General features: G+C 40.8%; 2 protein-coding genes across 4 annotated transcripts in view; both read right to left on the reverse strand.

The window, feature by feature from the left end:
- LOC140359723 (LIM domain only protein 7-like) overlaps window positions 1-22,620 on the reverse strand; it is a 40,322-nt gene that overhangs the window by 12,690 nt on the left and 5,012 nt on the right. For all 3 annotated transcript variants that reach the window (XM_072444840.1, XM_072444843.1, XM_072444841.1), the window contains exons 2-10: window positions 20,261-20,331; window positions 18,403-18,472; window positions 12,557-12,663; window positions 6,987-7,017; window positions 6,533-6,646; window positions 5,635-5,845; window positions 4,955-5,198; window positions 919-948; window positions 291-405 (exon numbers count right to left, since the gene is read on the reverse strand). In XM_072444840.1, coding sequence (XP_072300941.1) covers window positions 291-405; window positions 919-948; window positions 4,955-5,198; window positions 5,635-5,845; window positions 6,533-6,646; window positions 6,987-7,017; window positions 12,557-12,663; window positions 18,403-18,472; window positions 20,261-20,331 — 993 coding nt within the window. The remainder of the gene's footprint in view (window positions 1-290; window positions 406-918; window positions 949-4,954; window positions 5,199-5,634; window positions 5,846-6,532; window positions 6,647-6,986; window positions 7,018-12,556; window positions 12,664-18,402; window positions 18,473-20,260; window positions 20,332-22,620) is intronic.
- Window positions 1,748-4,479, reverse strand: LOC140359724 (LIM domain only protein 7-like). The gene is made up of 3 exons (XM_072444844.1): window positions 3,803-4,479; window positions 3,427-3,570; window positions 1,748-3,069 (listed from the first exon to the last, which is right to left on the reverse strand). Exons 1-3 carry the CDS (start codon window positions 4,138-4,140, stop codon window positions 2,286-2,288), a joined length of 1,266 nt encoding a protein of 421 aa, XP_072300945.1. The 5' UTR covers window positions 4,141-4,479; the 3' UTR covers window positions 1,748-2,285.

Genomic DNA, 22,620 nt, shown 5'->3' on the forward strand with positions numbered 1-22,620 from the left:
TCTCTAAATAAATTAATTCAAATGTATCTTTTTTATATCACATGTTTTGGCTCCAAGATTTCAAGCAAGCATTTTCATGTTTTATTTATATGTGACTTATTGCTGCTGTCAGAGAAATAAGGACAATCTCTACCCAGAGGGCAGCTCTGTATCCTCCGTATCGCCCACACAACACTATTTAGAAACAGCATTTTTCCACACTTGACCAACTGCGATATAGTGATACAGAGCACCTGCTGAAACACACAGTATAAAAGCTCTTGCTATGCGGGAGAACATAATCCACTCACATCTTGCCACTTATCATCACTCTCCCTGATGCGTTCCCGATGTTTCTGTAGCTCCTCATAGCGGACCTGTCTTGCAGCACTCTGGCCCATGTCAATATCACTAGTTGATTTACTCCTAAGGAGAGAGGAAAATTAGACAAAAATTAACTGGTGAAAGTTAGAAAGATTTGACTCGCATGCCATTCCAACGTTCCAGTTGATATTTGTTAATATATGTTAGTATGCAAACCAAGCACAATGAAAACTTGTGTTAATAATAACACGCATTATAATACACCCAGGTTATGGAAAAGAAAAAGTCTTGCATCCTTGCAAAATATCACACTTAAATCATAGGACTATCACAAGAGCATCAAGCCCTCAGTCATAACTTCTCTCACACCAGCCATATGACCCAGTGTACAGGCGTATCTTTCCACTTTGTTGCTTTGTCTGCAGGGCTTTGTCCAGCAATAAACCTCCCCTTGAACTTGGCCCCGTGCCACACAATGCACGTTATGTCAGCATTTAGTGGCTGGAGAAAGAGTAGTGACAAAAGTGAAGGGAGCGCGAGTCACAGAAAGGGGTGCAACTGAAGAGGCAGCTTAATGCAAACGTGCCACATTCTTGAGCGGCCGTGTCAACTCACCCTTTGAGACTGTCCTGTCTTGGGAGCTGGCTATAAAATGAAGAGAGAACCACAAACAGGAGGGATAAATCAAACTGTACAGGAATCCTACAACAATGGAGGGTTTATGGACCACTTGTAGACTTGAGAGGGCATTAAAGCTAAACAGTGCTAGTTTTCTAATTATTCTGTACAAAATAACTTTAAGAATTTCTACTAGAAAGGATTTGTTTGTAAATATAAATAATATATTTTCTATGTTTTACAAGTTTATTTAGATTGAAGATCTTTGCATATAGAGATAGACGCTCTTTCCAATGGGCCACAATGGGAACAAAGAAACTAGTAACACAACACAAGAATAACGTGTTGTTTATTTCACAGTCTTTGATCCTTATCCTTTATGTGACTACACGTACAGAAGTCTGCAGTAGCCTAAGTACAATATAGCTGAGGAGTAAAGTTTCCTTGCTGTGACCTTATGTGTTTCAACATGTATGTTCCAATAAACAATGCAGCCTTTATAGAGACAGACATGTGGAAAAGGCAAAGTAAGTCCAGATGGCACAGACGCAGGTTAAATGGCAGCTTTGTGGGCTGCTGCTGGTGCCAGTGCGTGTCCAAACACCAGGGCAGACTTGTTTTTGTGTTACTATGGATACACGTCATCTACAGACAGGAGCGGTGTTTGAATTGGCCTGTTCATTAGTCAAATCTTTCTACACCGTGATGTGGCTGCACTCTCAGTATCACATGTAAGTGTTTTCTCTGTAACATCTGACTATGACCTAAACATCACGAGTTAAGTCTATAAAGAAGAACTAAAACATTTAGCAGATTACAACAAATGTAAGAGGGATTTTTGTTTATTAATATATGATTTCAGTTTAAGGCAAACAAATATATATTGTGCATTTGCTTGTAACATGTTCACAAATGTAATATTTCTTTGTTCATAAACCACACTTTAAACACACAATGCATTGTCATGAATACTGTAAAATCCAGTGTCATAGTTCAAAAATATGCACATTTTTGTCAAATCTCAGCTTCTGTTACGAACATCACATTAAAGTACTTTCAAGTTCATCATTACGGACAGTTTTATTTTCTTATATTTTGTCATAATCCATAAGTATTAGCACGCCATTCTTTTTGCATATGCTTGTAGGTCAAATACAGAAAAGTACAACAAGTTATTAAAATGGACAATGCAGAACACACCTCATTTTTCTGAATGATTTATTGGGCAACATGCCTCCCATTCTAACACTGACAATCACAGAACCCAGCAAAAACTAAAATGGTCCAATAACAATATCAGCCCATCAAGGAAAGATACACATGTCCACAGTGTCAAAATCTGTGTCAGGTGCAATCGAGTCTATCTATGTCTTTAATGCAGCCAGTCGTTCCACCAAAAGCTTCTTCCTGTGTTTTAGCTGACTGGCTTCTCTGATTGTCTGCCATTTTTTCAAGTCCTCCTCACTGCAGGTCGAAGGCACCGGCGGACCCTTCTGACTGTTCAAAGCAACTCTATTAAACACCTCCAGCTTTCGAACCAGCATGTCATCCGTGTCAGGGCGCATCTCTTTGTCAATATTGTTTGCCTTATTGTGTTCCACTTCCTGGGTTAAAGGGCACGGAGGGCAAAGGAGCTTGGCTTTTAGTTCAGGAGGCAGGGTCCAAGGTTCTGGGATAGGCATGGGGCGGTAATTATCGGGGGCACCGGACAGGGGACGCTGCTCCTGCGACGTTTTTTCCTTCCGATAAACCACATCATCTTCTTCTATATCAGGGAAGATCTCCTCCTCCTCCTCTGAGCTCTCCGGGTCATGTTTTTGAGTTACAATATTGAGCTGAGGTTCTGATGAATAGCGTGGAAGCCTTTTGGGTAGTTTCATCAGAGCCATATCCGTGTTGGACTGAAAAGCAAGGGTCCTTCTGGCAAACATGTCATCATTCTCCAAGTCGGGGCATAAACTGTCGTAATCCAACTGGTCAGGAGGCTCACGGGGGTCTTGGCGCCCATAGAGGGGCCATCTCTCACATTTGACCAACTTGGGGCCTGAGGTGGGATCCACAAGGGCAAACACTAAAGGAGGTGGCACTAACACAGGGGGCTGGATCAGGGGGAGTTGTGGCGGTGGGGAGTTTGGTTCGATATAGGAACTGCAGGTTTGCAAAAAAGGAGAGAAAAGGAGTGTAGTGATGAGTGCATGCTGGTGAACTGGATGACAGAGCAAGAATAGTAGATAGAAACATATTGCAGGTAAACAATTTGACTCAAACAAGTTGATCAAATCTTAAATTCCTATACTACAAAATACAAATCATTACAACATAGGCAAGAAAGCAGCTTATTTCAGAGATCAGTGCAAGTAAATGTGAGTAAAGCTCATTAAGACATCTTCAACAGTTTAAGTTAGTCCTTTATAAAGCAGCAAGTTGGAATATCAGTCCATATTAGTTTGCAGACAGGGTTAGAAGTCTGTTCCCTCAGGGTCACAGTCATGCAGCTGTATCGACCTTTTCCCCACAACAAGGGTGGTGTGAGCTGCAGAGGCCCTATCTGAGAGGGACTGAGAAGGACCAGAGGAGGAGCGCCCAGAGGAGAGCCACGGACTAATGTCGCAGTCCGAGTCATCCGAAGACGAGCCTGATTTCATGTAGCTACAGCCAGAAGACACCATGAACAGCACAGACGACAGAGAAAGAAAAGGAGGAATTCATGAGAAAATGCACCATTGATTTGATTTTAAGTTGATGTAAACGACATGCAGGGATTCTAAAAGCATTGCAAGGAACAGTATGCAGTTGATATAGAATGTTTTTTTTTTAAATCTTATGTTATTGTAATGTAATTGTATCTGTACTTCCATGTCATGCCACATTCCTCACACACCTGAGGCCTTGCATCTTCTTGTACCAGGGTCTTTTCTGTGATCCAAGTTTGATTTTCTGAATATGGATGTCCTCTTCAGGTGTCCAAAATTTTGGTAGAAATTTGTCATGAGATGCAGCAGAAGGCTGGGGTTTGGTACCCATCTTTCGGGTGTACAGATCATCTTGGACAGGGTCAGCGTGGCCCACCTCATCATCCGAGTCCTCTGAGTCGTCACAGATGTCCCTGAACAGACTGTCAGCGCTGCGGCCCACCCTCACGGAGTGCTGGGGGGAGTGTGTTTGTCCACAGTCATTTCCACCAGTTCTGCTGCTCAAAAGAGACAGCCAACAAAACATGTCACAGCAGTATTTGGAAAAGCACAGCACACCAATCACGCAAAAAGGAGCTTTTTCCTCAAACAATTCATGTGAGATGATGCAAGGATGAGCGAACCATTGCAAGCTGCAAAACCATACTTTTAGGCAAATTTTGATTCGTTATGTTCATAGATTGGCCCTGCAAGCCAAGAAACTAAGGAGCACTGCAACCAAAAACACATCAATCCCAGATAGAAACCAGGCAGACTGCTAAGTTAGAAAGAGCTGAGTCAAACATACTGCGTATGGTTATGGCTGATGCAAACTAAAACAAGCGCTGTCTCACAAGGCAAGCATGCCATTTTCACTCTGGAGCTGCTCTGACCTGAGACAAGCCACACTCTGCTGTGGGACAAAGCCAGGATCCAGACTGACTTGGGACCATGGCCCCTTTCTAGCCTCAGATGACTTGGTGCCTGTCAGGGGACTCAAAGGCATAGCGAAGTTTGTGGGAGTGGTGGGGGTGGGGCTGTGGAAACGTCTGCTGGCCAGGTCGTCCAGGACCAGGTCAGGGTCAGGGCGGTCCAGGTCAGAGTCACTGCCACTGTCATCATAGGTCCAAAGCTGCTCTGCAGCAGGCACCGGGGAGACTCTACTGACATAACAGTCAGATGAGAGCCTTGATGGAGTCAACAATATCAGCAAAGCCAGCACAAAAATAAACAACCAGCACCACAAACACCAGTGATGGGAGAGGAATGAATAAACAGTAAATTCTTAATATAATCACCATCATTATTAATACATTCTATCGAAATGCACGCTAAAGCAACATTTCTGTGTGTCTTTGTACCTGGTGAGAGGTGTTTCATCTTCTGTGTAGGGATTAGTCCAGCTGCGCCGACTGTCGTCATTGCGCTCTGCTCGTTTTTTCCTGAGTGGAGCCGGCACATAGCCTGTCGCCTTTTCTTTGGAGGGCAGAAACTGGTTAAACTGTGAGGCTGTCTTAGGCATAATCACAGCTGAACGTCGGTAACTCAGGTTATCCTTGTCAGCCATCCTGAAGACTGGCTCCTGCTCAGTGTCACTGCAAAATCCTGAGACAAGAAAGAAAAATGAAAAAGGACACTCATGCAATCATCAAGCAATAAAGATCCTTTTGTTACTCAAACATCCTCTACAATGTCTTATTGTCTGTCCTTAAGAAAAGCATCAAACAACTTTTATTACCAGTTTCACAATGAAGCCATTGCTTAGTTTTTGCGGTGTTCATAAGGACACCACTAGATGGCATTAGGTATTTGTTTTCTCATATGGGAGTCAGATTACTGGCTCAGCTCTTTCCCATCTTGCCTGTCCACAAATATTTTAACTTCAAGGCAAATGAACTGGAGGGAAATATTTTGTGAGGAATGTAACAGTTTGAAGTCTGTTGAACTGAGTTGAACAAAAGTCACTGGACATTGTTCACAATAGGAGTTTTTTTTCATCTTCCAAATTCAAAGCTTTATGTCAAATAATAACATTTCCCACCCTCGCTGCTGCCTTTGATATCTGAGGAGATGCTGTGTGGTCGAGATCCCAGGGAGTCTAAACTGTCCAGGGAGTCGTCCCTCCTGTGCCCCCCTCCTCCACTCCGAAAATGATGTAGATCTTCTTGTTCTGAGTACCAGCTTTCTCCAAAACCACTGTCTCGCAAAATACTGTTGTCTTTTTGGAGACTGGATGACGATTCGTGCAGAGCCTTCATGGAGACAAATACAGAAATTTAGCACAGACCTCCCAGGTTTAACAACCTCTTCAGTATTACAATATAATGAAATGTTTGTCTGTTTATAAAGGGCGTCTAGTCTGTCAAACATATAGTGTCATAATGTACAGTAGTTTGCTATAATGACAGACTTTATGTCAGCTTTGGAGACACGTTAACAAGCTAAAACATGTTACTAGACACAAAACAAAACCATTTTTAGATCTCTTAATCCCTTAAATTACACCGGACAATGAAGCTGCTGCCCCAGTCTTATTATGCTCAAGTTAACATGGACAAATACTATCATCATATTGGTTAAATTACAGGAGGTGGCTGCGACACAGCGCCTATAAATCCAAAAGGAGTGAGGTGTCACATTCAACAGGGATGTGCATATGAAAAAGCAGTGCCACTATTTACACTGGTAGACCTGGTACATTGTACGAGACTGCAAACAAGATTAAAATAGTTGAGTCAAGGGATTAGGTCATTTATGATTTAACATAGCTTTGGTTTTAGCGGCCAGCCTTGACCTATTACAGTCATTCTTCCACACATTGTGCACATACCATAGATAATATAAATAATCAAAGTGGGTAATGCCTGGGGATTTAAATTGTGCTTCCTGTGGTCTCAAAATGGAACACATTTTCATTGCACAGTCTCGATGTCGTTTACCTTGAACAATGCCGTGCCCAACAATCCCTCAAACGCCTTCAAGTTTAAGTAAGGGCCATTATACACAGGGTCACACTGAGCCCTTCTTCCCAGCCAGTACAGGGTGATCAGCACCTACACGAGAGAAAACATATGAGGCATATCATTCATAATCAATACAGAAATTCTGTGGAGTTGCTGTTTTTTTTGGTCAAAACTCTGGACTTTGAAGTCTAAACTGCAGTAAAATACTCAATACATTTGACGGAAGACCATAACAACTTTGTAATGCATACATAAATACATATTCTTCTTGCAATGTTTAGTTGCAAAAAAAAGTACAGTAGATATTATGCAGCCTAATTGTCAGCTATGATTAACAAACAATAGTCAAATTAGTTAACAATGTAATATATATAAGTACACATACAGTATTTACTTTGAAGAATGAATCATGAAGTTTATTTGCACTCACATTTTTCAGTCTCCGTTTGGTCTCCTCAGCTCTGTAAGGCAGAGAGCAGAAAGCTGTGGTGAGTGTGAGGGAAAATGACAATAAAAGAACAGACAGAACAGAGGGCATGCTTGTTTGGAGCTGTGTGTTTCTGAAAGAGCTGGAAACTCACAGCACAATCCTGACCACTGGCAACTGTTCGCTCCACTCACTCTCACACAAATAAGCTCACTCGAAAACAAATAAAGCCCAAGTGTGGGATTTCTACTACAGCAATCATTTATAATTTAAACCAAACTGTTGAGAGAATTCGTAGGTTTTGTGTACAATATAACCATTGTTTCTTCTGATTTGTTAATGCAAAAGTTCAATACTTTTTGGTTTCAGAGATTCATGTACTATTATGAATCATTGACCTGTTAACCTATTTTGGGCCTGGTTTAAGCCCAATCTAATTCTCATGCAGATGTGATATGGTCCTGTTTTGATCCCAGTTAAGCCCTGGCCTGGTCCATGTTCAGTTCTGGGTTTAGTCCTAGTTAAGTCCTGATTTTAATGGTGTTTGTGCAAGTGTGATATACTTTATTGTCCCTGTTCTCTGTATTTGACCCATCCTTCAATGCTGTGGGGGCGACATGTCAGGAGCTGTGCAGGGCCCTATAGTGCAGGCTCTATTGCAAGTGTCTTAACTCAACCATGTTCATGTCTCCAGGTGTAGGACTTGCACAGGGCATACGCACAGGCTTAAATCACAGGACACTGTAAATCTAAACGACCCGAGAGTTTCACTTAATGTACTAAACATTTTGACAGTACGATTTATTGACATATGACTTCGCAACTACCAACATAAATAACACAGGGTTTATGTACCGAGTCACTTCTGCAACACCTTTGACCCCAGAAGTCTGTAAATCACTTTTACCTGGCTAGTCTTTCTGTTGGAAAACAAAACAAACCCACCCTGATCCCGTAAGACAAACATAACATGAGCGAAGTGTACCTGTCTAAGTACTTGGTATTTAAAGAGGGCTGTAAAAAGTGATAAGTATAATACAGGATGTAAGCACAACGGTGACAGTGAGAGAAATATGACCCTTTTCACATAGTCTTGATACATGCTACACATTCCTGCTATCATGCGGTAACACAAGTACCACCTATGTAACAACAGCCACATGCTATGTCACTAATGTACAGCTCAGGGCTGTATTAAGATGACAACACAGACACTAATTTATGTTATACCAGAACAAGTTTAAGGGCTGCACGGGTGATTACAAGTATGACTGGCTGTATGTAAATATGAGTACAGAAAAAGATGCCACAAAATTATACCAGTATTTCTGTAGGATGGCATTTTAGCTGTCATGATTAACAAACCAGTGAACTCTGGACCAATCCCAAGCCCAAATAAAGGGAGACAGTTGCAGAATATACAGTGTAGTCCTATTCAACACGGAGTCACATGATACGCAACGTAGAAAAACAGCTTTCCAAAGGGCTCAGTACTAATGATGGAAACTCCGATTGACGTTTACCCACTTGGCATCACGGATTTACGGGCTCCATAAAAGAGGCGGGAAAACTATCTCGTGTGGCTTGGAGCTGAAGATTATAGCAGTGGTAACTTTAAAAAGGTCCAAAGAATTACCACAGCCGCTCCCATAACGCTCATTTATTTCTGCTGCAGTATGAATAGAAGAGCAGATAAAAGCCTTACTTGCAGCCTAAGGACTCGACAGACTCTATGTTAAATCAGCTGAGTTCCCTTATGATTTTGTGTCATGACACGTCCGAGGCAAATTAACAAATCATCACGCTAATCTACAAAGTCTATGGTCTGTAAAGAAAGACATTGTTTCTCAAGCGATGACAGCTGACGAAGGAACTATTTGATACCAAGCTTGACAAATTAGCACGTTGCTCTCATCACACTGTCAAACCACATCCAACCTCGACCTCAAATTATTGTCTGGCACCGAACAAACATTCATAATTATGCAAGAGAATACAAACAGTATATAACGTCCTGGGCATTACAGCGGCTTCAAATCTTTTCAATTGAGTCTATATTAATCTTAAGTCTATATTGAAGGCTGGGCTCATCAAAAACAAGCCTGCAATAACATTCAGCCGACTTTGTACTTTCAAGACAATGGCGTTTATTAGCAGCAAACAAAAGCGTTAAATGAATGGGTGTGTTGCAAAATGTAAGCGAAGCATTCCTCTTTAGTGATGACTACTGGCCCGGGTACATTCCCCCGAAATAGCACATCCTCTACACGTATTCTCTCATTAACAAAAATGTACCACACACCCAGGCGTCTCAAGAGCCCAGTTTAGTTTGTGTGTGAACAGCGTTGGTCTGGCATGATTGTGACATAATATTAGAGACAGTGCAGCCTCTGTGGACTCAGGGTGAGGCTGGTGCTTCTCTGCCCAGCAGCGAAGCGCACGACTATAAGGCTTGTGTTATCTATTTACAGCCGTTCAATGAGTGTGTGCATGTGGCAAGAGCAGCAAAACAGATACATTTGATTAGTTCATATCAGCTATCAAGTAGAGAAATTAAGTTCAGATTACTAACACTGCCACTGCAGCGTCAGCTGCTCAAGATTATGTATTATTATTTAGTATTTGACTTGACTATTCAAAGCCTCAATTCACACTCCTTGGCTGAAGTAGAAGGAAATATAAAATGAATGAAGTTCCATCACAGATTAGGTTATATAGGTACAGTTTCTCTTGGTAGATTAAATAATAACATCTACACATTTAACAAATATCTTAGAATAAATAAATACAACTTTGGTAAAGAATATATAAGCAAGGGCTGAAACCGATAGCAGAGTTAATTCCTTAAACCACACCTTGATTTGCACTTAGTACATGTACCATTGGTGTGTCTTTTCTTGAATATTGTTTCAGGTAGTTCAGACAGTTAAATATTATATAACTATAAGTATGCAGTTATTCCTCCCTCTTTATCAATGCTCCTTTGGTCCTTCACATTCCTCACAGGGCAGAACGTCTTAAGGGGCAGGTGCACTTTCCCTTCTGCAGTTTGGACAGCGCTCAACCTTTGTCAATAATTTGCTTAATCAAATCAGAGAGACTTTGAACCCCTCTCAGCAGGGGGCATGCTTCAGTCAGGAGAGGTTCGGCTAAAAGCAGTTAATCCTCATCAATAAATCATTTATTCATATCAAATGGTTTTAATTCCTAACAGTTGACACAGGAATATACAGATAGACTCAAGGGTTTTATCTTGTAATTACAGTCCTAAATGTCTGTAGGAACAAGGAAGACACAGGGTATAGTAGTAAACAGTTTCAAAGTCTACACAGATTTATGAGACACAATTTAGCCAAAGAATCACAGTCAGCAGTTTTTCCATCAGTGGTCGCAGCACATTTCAATTATATTTTTATACTCATCCTGTCCTTCATTACATTACAGGCGTGGGCAAAAGAGATGTCTAAAAAACTGAAAATATCATACACAAAATTCTATTGTGCATGTATTGTTTTAACAGTCGACGTGGTGGTCAACTACATTTAGAGTCTTTGACAAAGTGAGGCTTGAATTTTATACTTAGTGGTCAAGTGTAAATATTGACTGTCATTAGGAAAGTGGCAGTGTCCAGAGGAAGTGACTTCAGCTGTTAATGGCACAGCTTAAAATGGCACGACTCATTTAAAGGTCTCCATTTCCTGGGAAGCTGCTCTAAACCAGTCTGTTCCAAGTACAAATAGTTGTGTTTCAGGATGAATCAGATTCTGACAGTTACCTACAACAATGGGCCACACTTATCAGTCAGGTTTAACAGATTGTCATGCACGATGACTATCTTGAAATAAATTTATTTGGTACTGATAAGACATGTATTTGAGTTGAGGTTTCACAAGAGAAGGCAGAACAGGGTTTTCAGATGGTGAGGCCATTACAACTGCAAAGCTCAAAGGTCAGAAGCTTCAATAACCTTTTATGGCTTCGCTGGATACACACGACGAATAGTACAACTCAAACCCTCATTTTACCTAGAAAACATGTTTAACGCACATCTCGGACGAAAATGAAAAATGTCAGTCATTGTGGTTCTCAGTGTTTCAACTTCTTTTAGTCTAAATTTAACATACGTTTCGTTTCGTTTTAGCTTAGTTTTGTTTTAGTCTTTGTGTATGAAGTTGTCGATTCCTTTGTATTGAAACTGTACAGACAACAACGTCACAGTGAACACAAGCATGAAGCTGCTGAAACTGTACACAGAGGAGCTGAGCACAGCACCTGTCCGACTGGGTTTAAAGGAGTGGAGCTTGGACACACACCAGGGCAGAGACAGCTGATCGACAACTTTCTCTCGCTCTCTCTTTTACTCTGAAACTCATTTGCCTAGCTAGCCTCTGGTACACAGCAGAGTCAATTATGCTCACGGGTTATTTTAGGCACAGACTTTCTTCCTGGTGCTTCTTCATGTCCAGTCAACTATCGAATATTGTTATAAAACTACATTTCCCAAACTCAAAATCCTTGAAAGCACTCCTAATGTCAGACCTGATGCTGGGCCAGCCAGAGTGACCCCTTTAAAGCTAAAAATAGGGAATAGCGACGACCCCGTCTGGTCAAAGCGCTGCAAACAGGCGCCCGGGGAGTAAAGTTAACATCGTTGATTTATATCGTTATATCGGTTGTATCTATATATCTATATCCATTCAATACTTTAAATGAGATTGATCTGATTTTCACATAAAACTTTTACTACCAGCTACAGGATTGATAACAACATTGCACAAAACGGACAGAACTGATAATGCATTATAAAAAAAAAGGCAATCTCTGAATTTATGGCAGTGATTCAGCCATTTTGTGAATGCTGTATCACGGGGCAATAAAGGCTGAAAGGGAGAGCTCATAACAATACATTTCAGGCTGGTTTCATGTTCCAGTAAATGTACATGCCTGTCATTAGTTGAGTATTAGATCATGCATTGGCCTATACTGTCTTAAAGCTTCCAGATCTGATGGAGGTAACATGATAATCGCACATTCATTTAAAGGTTATGGATGGAGAGCAATAACAGCTTCGATATGCCGAGAGTTCTATAAGTTCTTGTGTAAAACTGAACTGGTCCTTCAACATACCATGTGTGCTGTGTCTAAGGAACAAACAAAAAGTAAACTTTGTATTATGCTTCCAGTATCTTTCTGTCAATCACTCAGATTGACATGTGTCTGTCTTGATTTAAAACACTCTCCAACGATAATCATAACATGCAACATCCTGCACCCCCAAAATCCTGTGGTGTGCGGATCCTTGTTGTGACAGTGTTTATTGTTCTCTGATCATAAATAGATTTTGCAGCTTGTAAACAGGTGCGTACAGACTTGAAATAGCCCTGACCTTTTACTTTTACCTCATGGTCAGTTTACCTCACATGGGGGAACATGCGTCGACTTCTGTGTATGTTGTCAAAGTAGACATCAATGCATCATTACAGCCCAATAACAAGTTTGGTTTATTGAGGAACACAGTGAACGTCTCTTACTGTATGTATACATCATTGTGAAGAGATAAGGTGATCACTTACTTAACAGTCACTCTTGTTGATAGATCCTGGAGATCACCGGGATGAAAGAGTTGTGCTTCTTTTAGTCCAAGCTTTCCACAGGCCCTGAGGAAGACGTTCAGGTTGTCCTGTACAGAAATCAGAACAAGGGTGAGGGCCGCTGATCTTTAGAGAAAATACACAATAATCACTCTTCAATTCCGTGACAGAGACACAGCGTACAAGTCATTGCTTTCAAAGTTCATATCACCAGAGCACAGGGACGGATAGGGAGGAGCTGTGTGCAGCAAATAAAGAACTACCAAGGGCTGAACGCATACAAACACACATGTAGGGGTGTGGGAGGGCTGACGCTGACAGACAGCAGCAGGACTACCTGTGGGCGGAGCTAAGGTGGGGACAAAGTCAAAACTAGGAAGGATGACATCACAGCCCTGCAACAAGTCCCGCCCCAAAGAGCCGCAACGCATGCAGAATGACACAGGAGAACACTGCCCGCCTGCTTTTCTGCCTGCTCGGAGCGGCCTCTTTCATTTCACACCCAGAAACTGTCCCCTCCCTGCTGCCAAGCCCTTTACTCGAGAATACCTGTGGAATCTATGGGGTGGTGGAGTATTTTGGAGACATTTGGTTGCTATGAAACATGAGGTCTGGTGACAGAACTGGACAAATATTTCCCCGAAGCAACTCAAGAAGAGCGAGGTGTGAAAGGCCAGCAAGTGTCAGTCATTTTAAATGGTATAAATTCTGTTATTGTCTTTATGTTCAAATGGAGACTGCATGTGAGTCACGATGCAAAAACACATACCTTAACAAATCTTCCATACAATGCACAGAGCCAGTTGAGTTATGAGTTTTCAGCCATAATCTCATTTGTAAGCCTTCATTTCCCACTGGATTAGCCTACTCAAAAGTCTCTCATTTAATAAGACCTGTCTTAAGTTTTACCATGATTAAGGGGTAAGATCGCTCTATATTTAAATTCCCTACATGCTTATTAGCAAATAGTACTGGGGTGACGACCTCTCTGCGCAGGTTCCCTGCGGCTAAGAGCGCCGTGTGCTTGTAAACAGAGCTTTGCACTGCCCTGGGGGTGAACTCACTGCCTTGAGTTCAATCTCATTTTTGTTACAGGCATATCTCCTCCACTATTTCCTGTAACACAATAATAATGTGGCCCGAATCTGTGTTATGGTTAAGAGTCCCACAAACCCAGTTGCTTCACGTGAAATAAATCAGACCTTTTGTAAGTAATGTTGGCATCATTCTTTTACCATATCATGCAATAGATATTACAGAATTGATTATCATTATTTATTTATTTATTTATTTATGTTCACATAGTGTACACAACTTGAATTACTATAAAATACAAGGTAGTTTTGAAATACATAGTTCTTGAGCTTAACAAAGTGTTTGTTAAGCGTTTGGTGCTCTAGGTTGATTTATTTAGCTTTCTATTTGACCAAGAATAATTGATATTTAAACTGCTACTATAATGCATACATGTTCTTTTTTTTAAGGGGTGTTGATTCTTCAGCCATAACATGAAGGGATAATACTGTTATGCTTTCTGTCAATCTAATCCGGTAAAATATGCTGCAGTCTTTAATCCTGTCATTCAAACGGAAGACCCCAACTTCACTTTAGGACTTGAAGAAAAGAAAGGTGTCTCTTACGACCATCTGTCATGCTCCGACAAGCTCATTTTACCACATGGTTGCACTGTGGCCACTCTATTTCAGTCACCACTTTCCAAACGGTACATTACAATTACCCCAAAGTGACCCTGGCCTGTGTCTAAAACAGTAAGAATGCTTAAAATATCTTTCAGCACACTCGAAATCCTTCAGGAATGGATTCTTGAGATAAAGCCTAACACAATAAAGAGAGTGAAAGAGCAATGTGACAAGTTAGTTAGTTCAAAACAGGAAAAATGAAATAGTGGAAGAATTACTCAATATCCACACACAAGTTCAAGAATCAAGTACATTAAAATACTTCAATACATGCATTTAAAAATATATAAATCAATAATTCTGCAACAAATACCATAACAGCAACTTTTCACAATAATGGTTAAATTTAAAAAAAAAAAAAAAAAATCAAAACCCATTTAAACTAAGAGCACTTCTACTACATATAAGATAAGATAAGATAACCTTTATTTGTCCCACAATAGGGAAATTCCAGCGTTGCAACACAGAGTGGGTACAATAATAAAAAAACAGATAACTTATAAAAACACTCTTATGGAAAACAAACCCAGTGAAAACATGCCCTCAAAAGCTCCCAAATATATTCAAGTTAAGCAGCCTTGGGGCCATGAAATTGCTTATCTACCCCTACAACGAGCTCAGAGAAGTTGGTGTTTGTGGGAACATGCAGAACCGTGTCAATGACAGTGTTTTTGCAGTGTAGTCATCAGTGAGTCTGGCTCGAGCTTGTCAGGCCTAAAATCAGGGCTGATGTTGATGTATCTAACCTGATCCCACTTGTGTGCAGTTAGAGTACCCCACAATCAGACGTCATCCGCGGGCAGAGGAGCGTGTGGTCCACATGGGAAACATAGCTGTGGACAGGCTGGAAACCGGAGAATAGACACACAAGCGCTGCCAGGGTTGCGAAATATTCCACAAAAACATAACCGTCCATATCTGTTTCACTACTTTTTGTATTCAGCTTTGATTTGATTGATGATTTGAGACTGATGCCAAATGTGTATAAATATAAAGATCATACTTTTCCGAAACAAACAACTCCTCTGATTATGTGGATTTAAACCAGACTGACAACTTACTGTGCTTGCATACATAGCAAGTACATTTACAGTGCAAGTAATAATATCTAGGGATGTCACGACGCATATGTTTCTCAATAATTGTGATTAATCAGGTCACAACATAATCATAAGGACTAAAAATTTGTAATTGTGAGGATTTTAGAAGCTAAATTTAGTGTCTTTAATTCAATCTGTAGTCAAAAATATGTTTGCTTTTGTCATTCAGAAAGTTTGATTTCATAAAGCTGGTCACCAACTCGAGGAACAGTAATGTGAGAGATAATTCAAGATTTCACTGTTGTTTTTGTCATGATCCCAGTAATCGTGAATAACCATTACAACGTGGTGCGTCGTAACACTAACATTTGATCATGTGAGATCCCCAATAGAAACACAAAACATATCAATTCACTCATTGTGCCAGTTCAAAGGACAGAACAGGTTTGTGGCATCACATGGAAAATCATTACTTCAAACAAGCAGATGATACATGCAGTAAGAAGTACACACATATATAACCAGAAATCCTGACGTACTGTTGTTTCACATTGTGATGCCATTGCAAGGTCCACAGCCAATTCTCATTCAGTACAAACAAGTGGTTTAAAGCAGAATTGAAATTATATTTAGGTTAATAAAATCAATACTATGCTATTGAAAAGACAAAATATAATAAAATTAAAAATCGACCAGGCCTATTTTAAATGATGTGAAGAGGCCTATAAACAAGAAGATGAGACCAATGAATACTGCACACACCAAAGACCGCACAATAGTGATTTTGAACATGTTGAGTCCTGATGGAGAGTGCAGGGTCGTTTTGTCCCATCAATCACAAACTTCTCAAACAAACACTAACTCGCTAAGAACTCGCTCATTTATTGGGGCATTTTCCCACATTTTTCAGCACCAAAATCAATAAAACCTCAAATGCAAAGTTTATTTCACATTCTAGACGGGGCCTGTTTGAAGTCAAGATGTACCACTATTTATAGAGAAAAAACATAAAAGTTACAAGCCAACCTGATTACTTTGGAAGGAAGATTACGCTCACGATGGGGAGTGTGCGTAATGTTTGTTTGGAGTACTTTTCTCTGTGCGGTTGGCGGTAACTGATAGCTGGGGGCCAACCGGGAGCTTACACATTTGCTGGAGAATTCATGATGGAGAGGTTTAAGGTCTGGAAGTAACAAACCAGCGCTACTGAGGTAAGAGATACTTGTGCTCATTATCTCTGCAGGTGCCCCAGACACTCATGTTAGTCATTATCCCAATACAAACATGGAGGAATTTTGTATTTGTTGTTTACATACGCCAAAGTGCCAGCCTGTCTCCAGACCGTGTCTCCTCGCAAAACATTAAAAGTGCTTAAGCCTCATCTGTGGGTCGTGTTTTGCTAACTGGACAGCTGTGCTCGATTATACACGAGCACTTTGAGAGTGATAAGTTAAGGTGGACATTCCTTGGACACTCCTGAAACACTAAATATAGCTCGCTGAGGAAGATTTAATTTATCGTTTAGTTGCAATGAATATACAGGCAGCACTAATAGCACAAAATTAGCCGGTTAATCTCTATACAACTCATCATCATCAGCAGGTTTATTACGTACATGATATACAGTAAAAGCCATTACGCACTCAACGTAATTAGGAAAACCTTTTGCAAATGGGACAACCCTAAAGCCGTTCTTAGCTTATGAGTGGGGCCCAAGGGATTAGTCATGATATTAATAAAACCATGTTTACATTACTGCTACCAACCATAATGTAATCACTCACTGCACTGTTCACTTTCTGCACTACATATGTAATTTAAACTGTACATTGTGTGTACATAGTAAGCCTATTTTTATTTTTTAACTTATAGCAGATTTTATTGTTTTTCTTTTTGACTTATATAGATTGTTTTTATCATTGTTCATTGTTTTATGCTGCACCGTATCACCAAAGCAAGTTCCTATGTTTGTGAATTCTGTTCATTGACAATGGCAATAAAGCTTTTCTGATTCTGATTCTGATCCAACTAATTGACAACATATATAGGGTTAATTTTCCTGAAAACCCAAAGAATTTAATTAGTCAGATATAGATATGGAGAGATATATCTGTAGAAAAATATATATATATTGCTTGTAATTTAAATAATTCAAAATGACCTCAAAAAGAGTATAAGGGTTAGCTAAAAGGTCAACCAAGGAATTGACATAACACATTTCTGATGCAACGTTAAGATATCGTATATATATATATGTATATCGTTATTGAGATGATGAAAAAAAAAGTCCAACTTTGCTCGCTCCTGGTCAGACACAGATGGTATAAATGCGATGCCTTGTGCATGTGATGGAAAATGTTATCTTCTTCTATCTGACCAACAGAACTTCTCAGACAAATTTGTCATGTCACTACAACATTTTCCTATGACTTCAACCCTCACCGTGTCATCCTGTATTTTGGGAGAACTCAGATGTGGTGAGTGGCCTTTCAAGTCTCTCTATGTTCACTGAACCCATTAGAGTGGATGGATATGAACAGTGACAAGAGGCAGAGGAGAAGACCTTTATGTCATTGAGAGTTCAACCACAGCAGTCACAGCCACGAGCGCTTCAACTACAGCACAGCTTCTGACGACAAGCACTACCAAGGACTGAGCTGAAGGACTGTGACAAACAACATTATCCAAGTACAAGTAAACATACAAAATAGGACAAGGGAATTTGCTTAGGTAAAAGAAATAAACAGTAAAGCAGGAACATGTAGAATGTACTTGCTGCTAATACTTCCAGTGATATAATGACAGTAACAACTCGTCAACACCAACAAAAGGCTTAAGACACATTTCCAGACACAATAGAATGGAATTTTCAACACAAAATGGTTGTTTCTGATACTTTTTACTAGTTTTGATCCGACTTTTGGAATAAATACATTTTTGACAACCCATTATCACTCTTTTTGATGATTATTACTATACCACGTTTACTATTTCTACTATGTATAATTGCCACATGCTACTACTACTTCTTATGCACATTAAAACATGAACTATCTAGTCATAATAAAAGTGAAGTACAAAAGCTTACCAGTCCAGCGATAGGCGTGGGCAGCCTGTTCACCCGCCTGATGGTCCCTGGTTTGATGCTGTTGATCAAGCTGTAAAAATAAAAGCAGAGTGTAAGTGAAAACTGTGAGACGTCGCTTTGACTTTTTTCCACTGTTGAGGACTGAACAACATAAAGTCGTGTGTGTTGTGTGTTTAGGACTTTGTTTAATGGAGGCCACCTGGCTTCAGTTTAGTAAATGGCCACTTCTGCGTCCCCGTGTAAATACACATCCAACACTTTCCCAATGAAAACAGTCACAAGTCGGTCAGAAATCTGGTTAAAACGGGAAATAGTTGATGAGCGGTTTCTGTGATATGGGTGACAGCATAAAAAGGGTAAATTACTTAAATCGCTCAAACAGTAGACAAAAATCCAAGTACTCTTACCACTAATACTACAACAGATATACAAATAACAACCACAAATGCCACTAAAACCTGCTCTGAACCAGTGCGTATAAATCTCTCCCAAAAACATTGTACACCTTGAAATGCATTTTTAAACTCTAGGCACCTACTTGAGTGCTTTCCTCTAAAAGTGACTCAAGTATGATACAAGTATCCCATTTTTGTGTAAAGGTATATTTACCAGTTCTGCAGTGAAATCTCATGCCCAGTTGTAAACACGGCAGCGGTAACAAGTCCAAAACACAACCATCAGCACCTGACTAAATGAGTATTTTTGAGCCTGAAGTGCTTTCTCAGCAGACAGACTGGGTGTGATAAGACAAGGTTACTCATTTAGCACAAAAACAATGGAGGGCCGCTGTGATTGTATCAAACGACATATGCTAGAAGCCAAGTAGGATGTAATCATATGTGCAGCAGCCCCCTCCAAACATTCCTTCACAAGCTCTTAGTGATAACAACAAAACAATGGCGATGGAGGCCGGGGTCCTAGGTGAAAGCGATTTAATCTCCGCCTTCCTCTTCCTCACACACTGACAAAACAAGGACAGCTATTGGAGTCAAAAATGTCTATACGTGTAGTTCACAGAGGGAGTAAAGACTGGAGTCAGGCTCAAATCAGCAGATTGCGGACACTTTGAAGCACGGCCAGAAGAGGTCGGAGGATTCTGCATGGGCTGCTGCTAATTACAGTTTCCTGCTGATTCAAAGCAAATCACCTAGACATCTCCATCCTCCACTCGCACCCACATAAACACGCATAACGCAAATGTCATAACACATGTACTAGAGCTCCACCAACCTGAAGATCAATGACCAGTCAATAAGAAAATACAGCTCCCAGCAGTTAAACTTTATTTGAATACTAAGGAAAAGGCTCAATACCCACAATTATGATAAAAAACACTCATTTTCTTGACAGTAGAATGTCATTTTCAGCACAAACCAAAGTGCTTTCTTTAATATTTCCATGTGGTCTTTACTTAGCTCTGAAATAGATCATGACATTTAATAGGTCAAATTTTGCCCGATTTATGTGGCTTATTTCAGTATCGACACTTCTTCAAATGAGCATCTTGTAGTTCTAGGATCGATAAGTAGGCGGGCGTCGATACTTTTGACAACCCTTGTTCCCAGTATGCGCTATGTGATTGAACTGGGAGGATTTCCATTGACTGCGCTGCTTTTCATGGCACTCATAACTCCAAGATGGCACTCTGCCCCATCCACAAATCTGTAACATCTGTCAACCAGGCAACGCAAGTCATCTAGAAAAAGATTATACCGTCAAATGAAACAAAAGCAGACGGCGTGCAACTGACAGTGGAAAGACTTGACTCGTATGACAACATGACAATAAAACAGCATGGAAAACATCAGAAACATGCGTCTACTTCTGTTCTGAATGACTTGAAGACAGAGGTACTTACTCGCACAGCAGCACGCCGTTCTCAAGCGCTGATCGGAAGTCGCTGCTCCCAAATGTTTTCTTGGTTACTGCCTGGGAAAAAACAGAATAAAAAACAGTGAGGCCAAAGCTGCATGTACGGCGGGGACGAGGCGAGAGGGTGGGTGCGTTTGTGAGCGTGTGGGGTGGAGAGCTGGGAAAAGAAAGGTAGGATGTTGAGCACAGTTGGAGAGGAAGTCAAAGGTATTTCCTCCTTAAGTCTTACAGTGTCCCTGGGTCATGGTTGAAGGATTGTTCTAAAAGGTATTCCATACGAGTGAAACTGAAATGGTCCACTGTTGATGCTAAAGCTTCCTGGTTAAACTGTGATAAAACGGCGCTGAAGCCAGGCAGCCTCAAAGCCACAAGGCTCTGGGAGCATCTGGATGACTGGAGGAGCTCGGCGCTGGGTTATAGCCTCATGCCTTTCCCATGACCTCAAACCACCGACACTCATTATGTGTATAAGAAAGACCTGCCCAACGAGCACTGACTGAAACCGCTTTGCTCTTTGAAATTGTGATGATAAATGTCACTATATAAAACGTTTTAAGCATAATTGTGTGAATTCGAGGCGACAATATCCGCCTTTTTAAACTTAAATGTCACATATTTTTGTTCAGAGTTTGATTTTATATGTCTGATTACGTCATACGATGGTGATCTATTGGACAGTGAGTGAAAAAGCATTATGAAATGTCAAACTATGGTGTCATTAATAGTGAAGAACTGTAAAATTGTGATATTTCTTCTTTCAGGAACATGCTCGATCCCCGATACCAATTCAGATATGAAACTAATAAAAAGTAGTTTTTTTTTTTAGACAAATCGCTAGTTCAGATGAAGGATTAAGGAAAAGTTTTAAGGAAAATGTTGTCTCATGTATGTTATTTGTTCAAACATCGATACTCAGATAGTTTTGACAACCCTACTTCATAACACTACAATTGAACATATTCATTTGGACTTACATTTTAAATTACTGCTTGTGACAAAGCTTTTAGGTATTTTTCTTTCCCACATACATCAGGTATTAGTAATATGATTCCATTTGAGTGGCTGCATAATTACACATGCTTCACCATTCACAATACTACAAAGACGACAGGACAGCTGGCTCTGGTTGCATGCACACTCTGTACAACCAAAACAAGTTGAACAAGTCACACCATCCCTTTGGGTCAGACGTGCCCTGTTCCAGCGCTTTTGTCCTGTTGCTTTTAAGGATAGTTCAAAAGAATGGTCCTTTTTTATTGTACCCGAGTCAAGGCTATCATTAGCTGTATTAGATAAAGTGATTGGTATAGCTCAAGTATGTTACACCTTTGCAGGCATCCACTGTCACTTGAGAGACAAGAATGCTTGAGATTCCAACTATAAACACAACAGCCAATGCTAATGCGTTTGAATATTCGTGCTTTATCATGTAAAATATACAAAAATATTTCTTCTGTTGTGGCAATAATATAATTCAAAGCAACCACCAGGAAGTGAAAACAAACCACAGACAGAGATATGCATGCAAAGGCTTCTGATACAGAACAAACAGTAAACACAAACTGTCAGGCAGCTGCAGAAGAAATCCTGACCCCTACTGTTTAAAGTGAGTGGGGCAACAACTGATAACAGATAACACATATGTACACTACTGCAGGGTTCTCAGCCTGCTCGGCCTACAAGAGTCATTTATCCAGGTTTAAATCCTCAAAATAAAACCAAATATTAGACATGAGGCTGAATTATCACTTTGGGGGTCGCAAATGCTAAAGGTTGATATTTTGGAGTAGGAAAAGGGTTGAGTCAGGACGAATCATGGACCGGCCTCCTGCTGGTGCCAGAGTCAGAACTAAACATGGACCGGCCTCCTGCTGGTGCCAGAGTCAGGATGAAACATGGACCGGCCTCCTGCTGGTGCCAGAGTCAGGACGAAACATGGACCGGCCTCCTGCTGGTGCCAGAGTCAGGACTAAACATGGACCGGCCTCCTGCTGGTGCCAGAGTCAGGACTAAACATGGACCGGCCTCCTGCTGGTGCCAGAGTCAGGATGAAACATGGACCGGCCTCCTGCTGGTGCCAGAGTCAGGACGAAACATGGACCGGCCTCCTGCTGGTGCCAGAGTCAGGACTAAACATGGACCGGCCTCCTGCTGGTGCCAGAGTCAGGACTAAACATGGAACGGCCTCCCGCTGGTGCCAGAGTCAGGACTAAACATGGACCGGCCTCCCGCTGGTGCCAGAGTCAGGACTAAACATGGACCGGCCTCCTGCTGGTGCCCAGAGTCAGGACTAAACATGGGCCGGCCTCCTACTGGTGCCCAGAGTCAGGACGAAACATGGACCGG

The sequence above is a fragment of the Eucyclogobius newberryi genome, unplaced genomic scaffold, assembly GCF_026437365.1.
Source record: "Eucyclogobius newberryi isolate DKJ021-1_F unplaced genomic scaffold, fEucNew1.0.hap1 SCAF_14, whole genome shotgun sequence".
Lineage (NCBI taxonomy): Eukaryota > Metazoa > Chordata > Actinopteri > Gobiiformes > Gobiidae > Eucyclogobius > Eucyclogobius newberryi.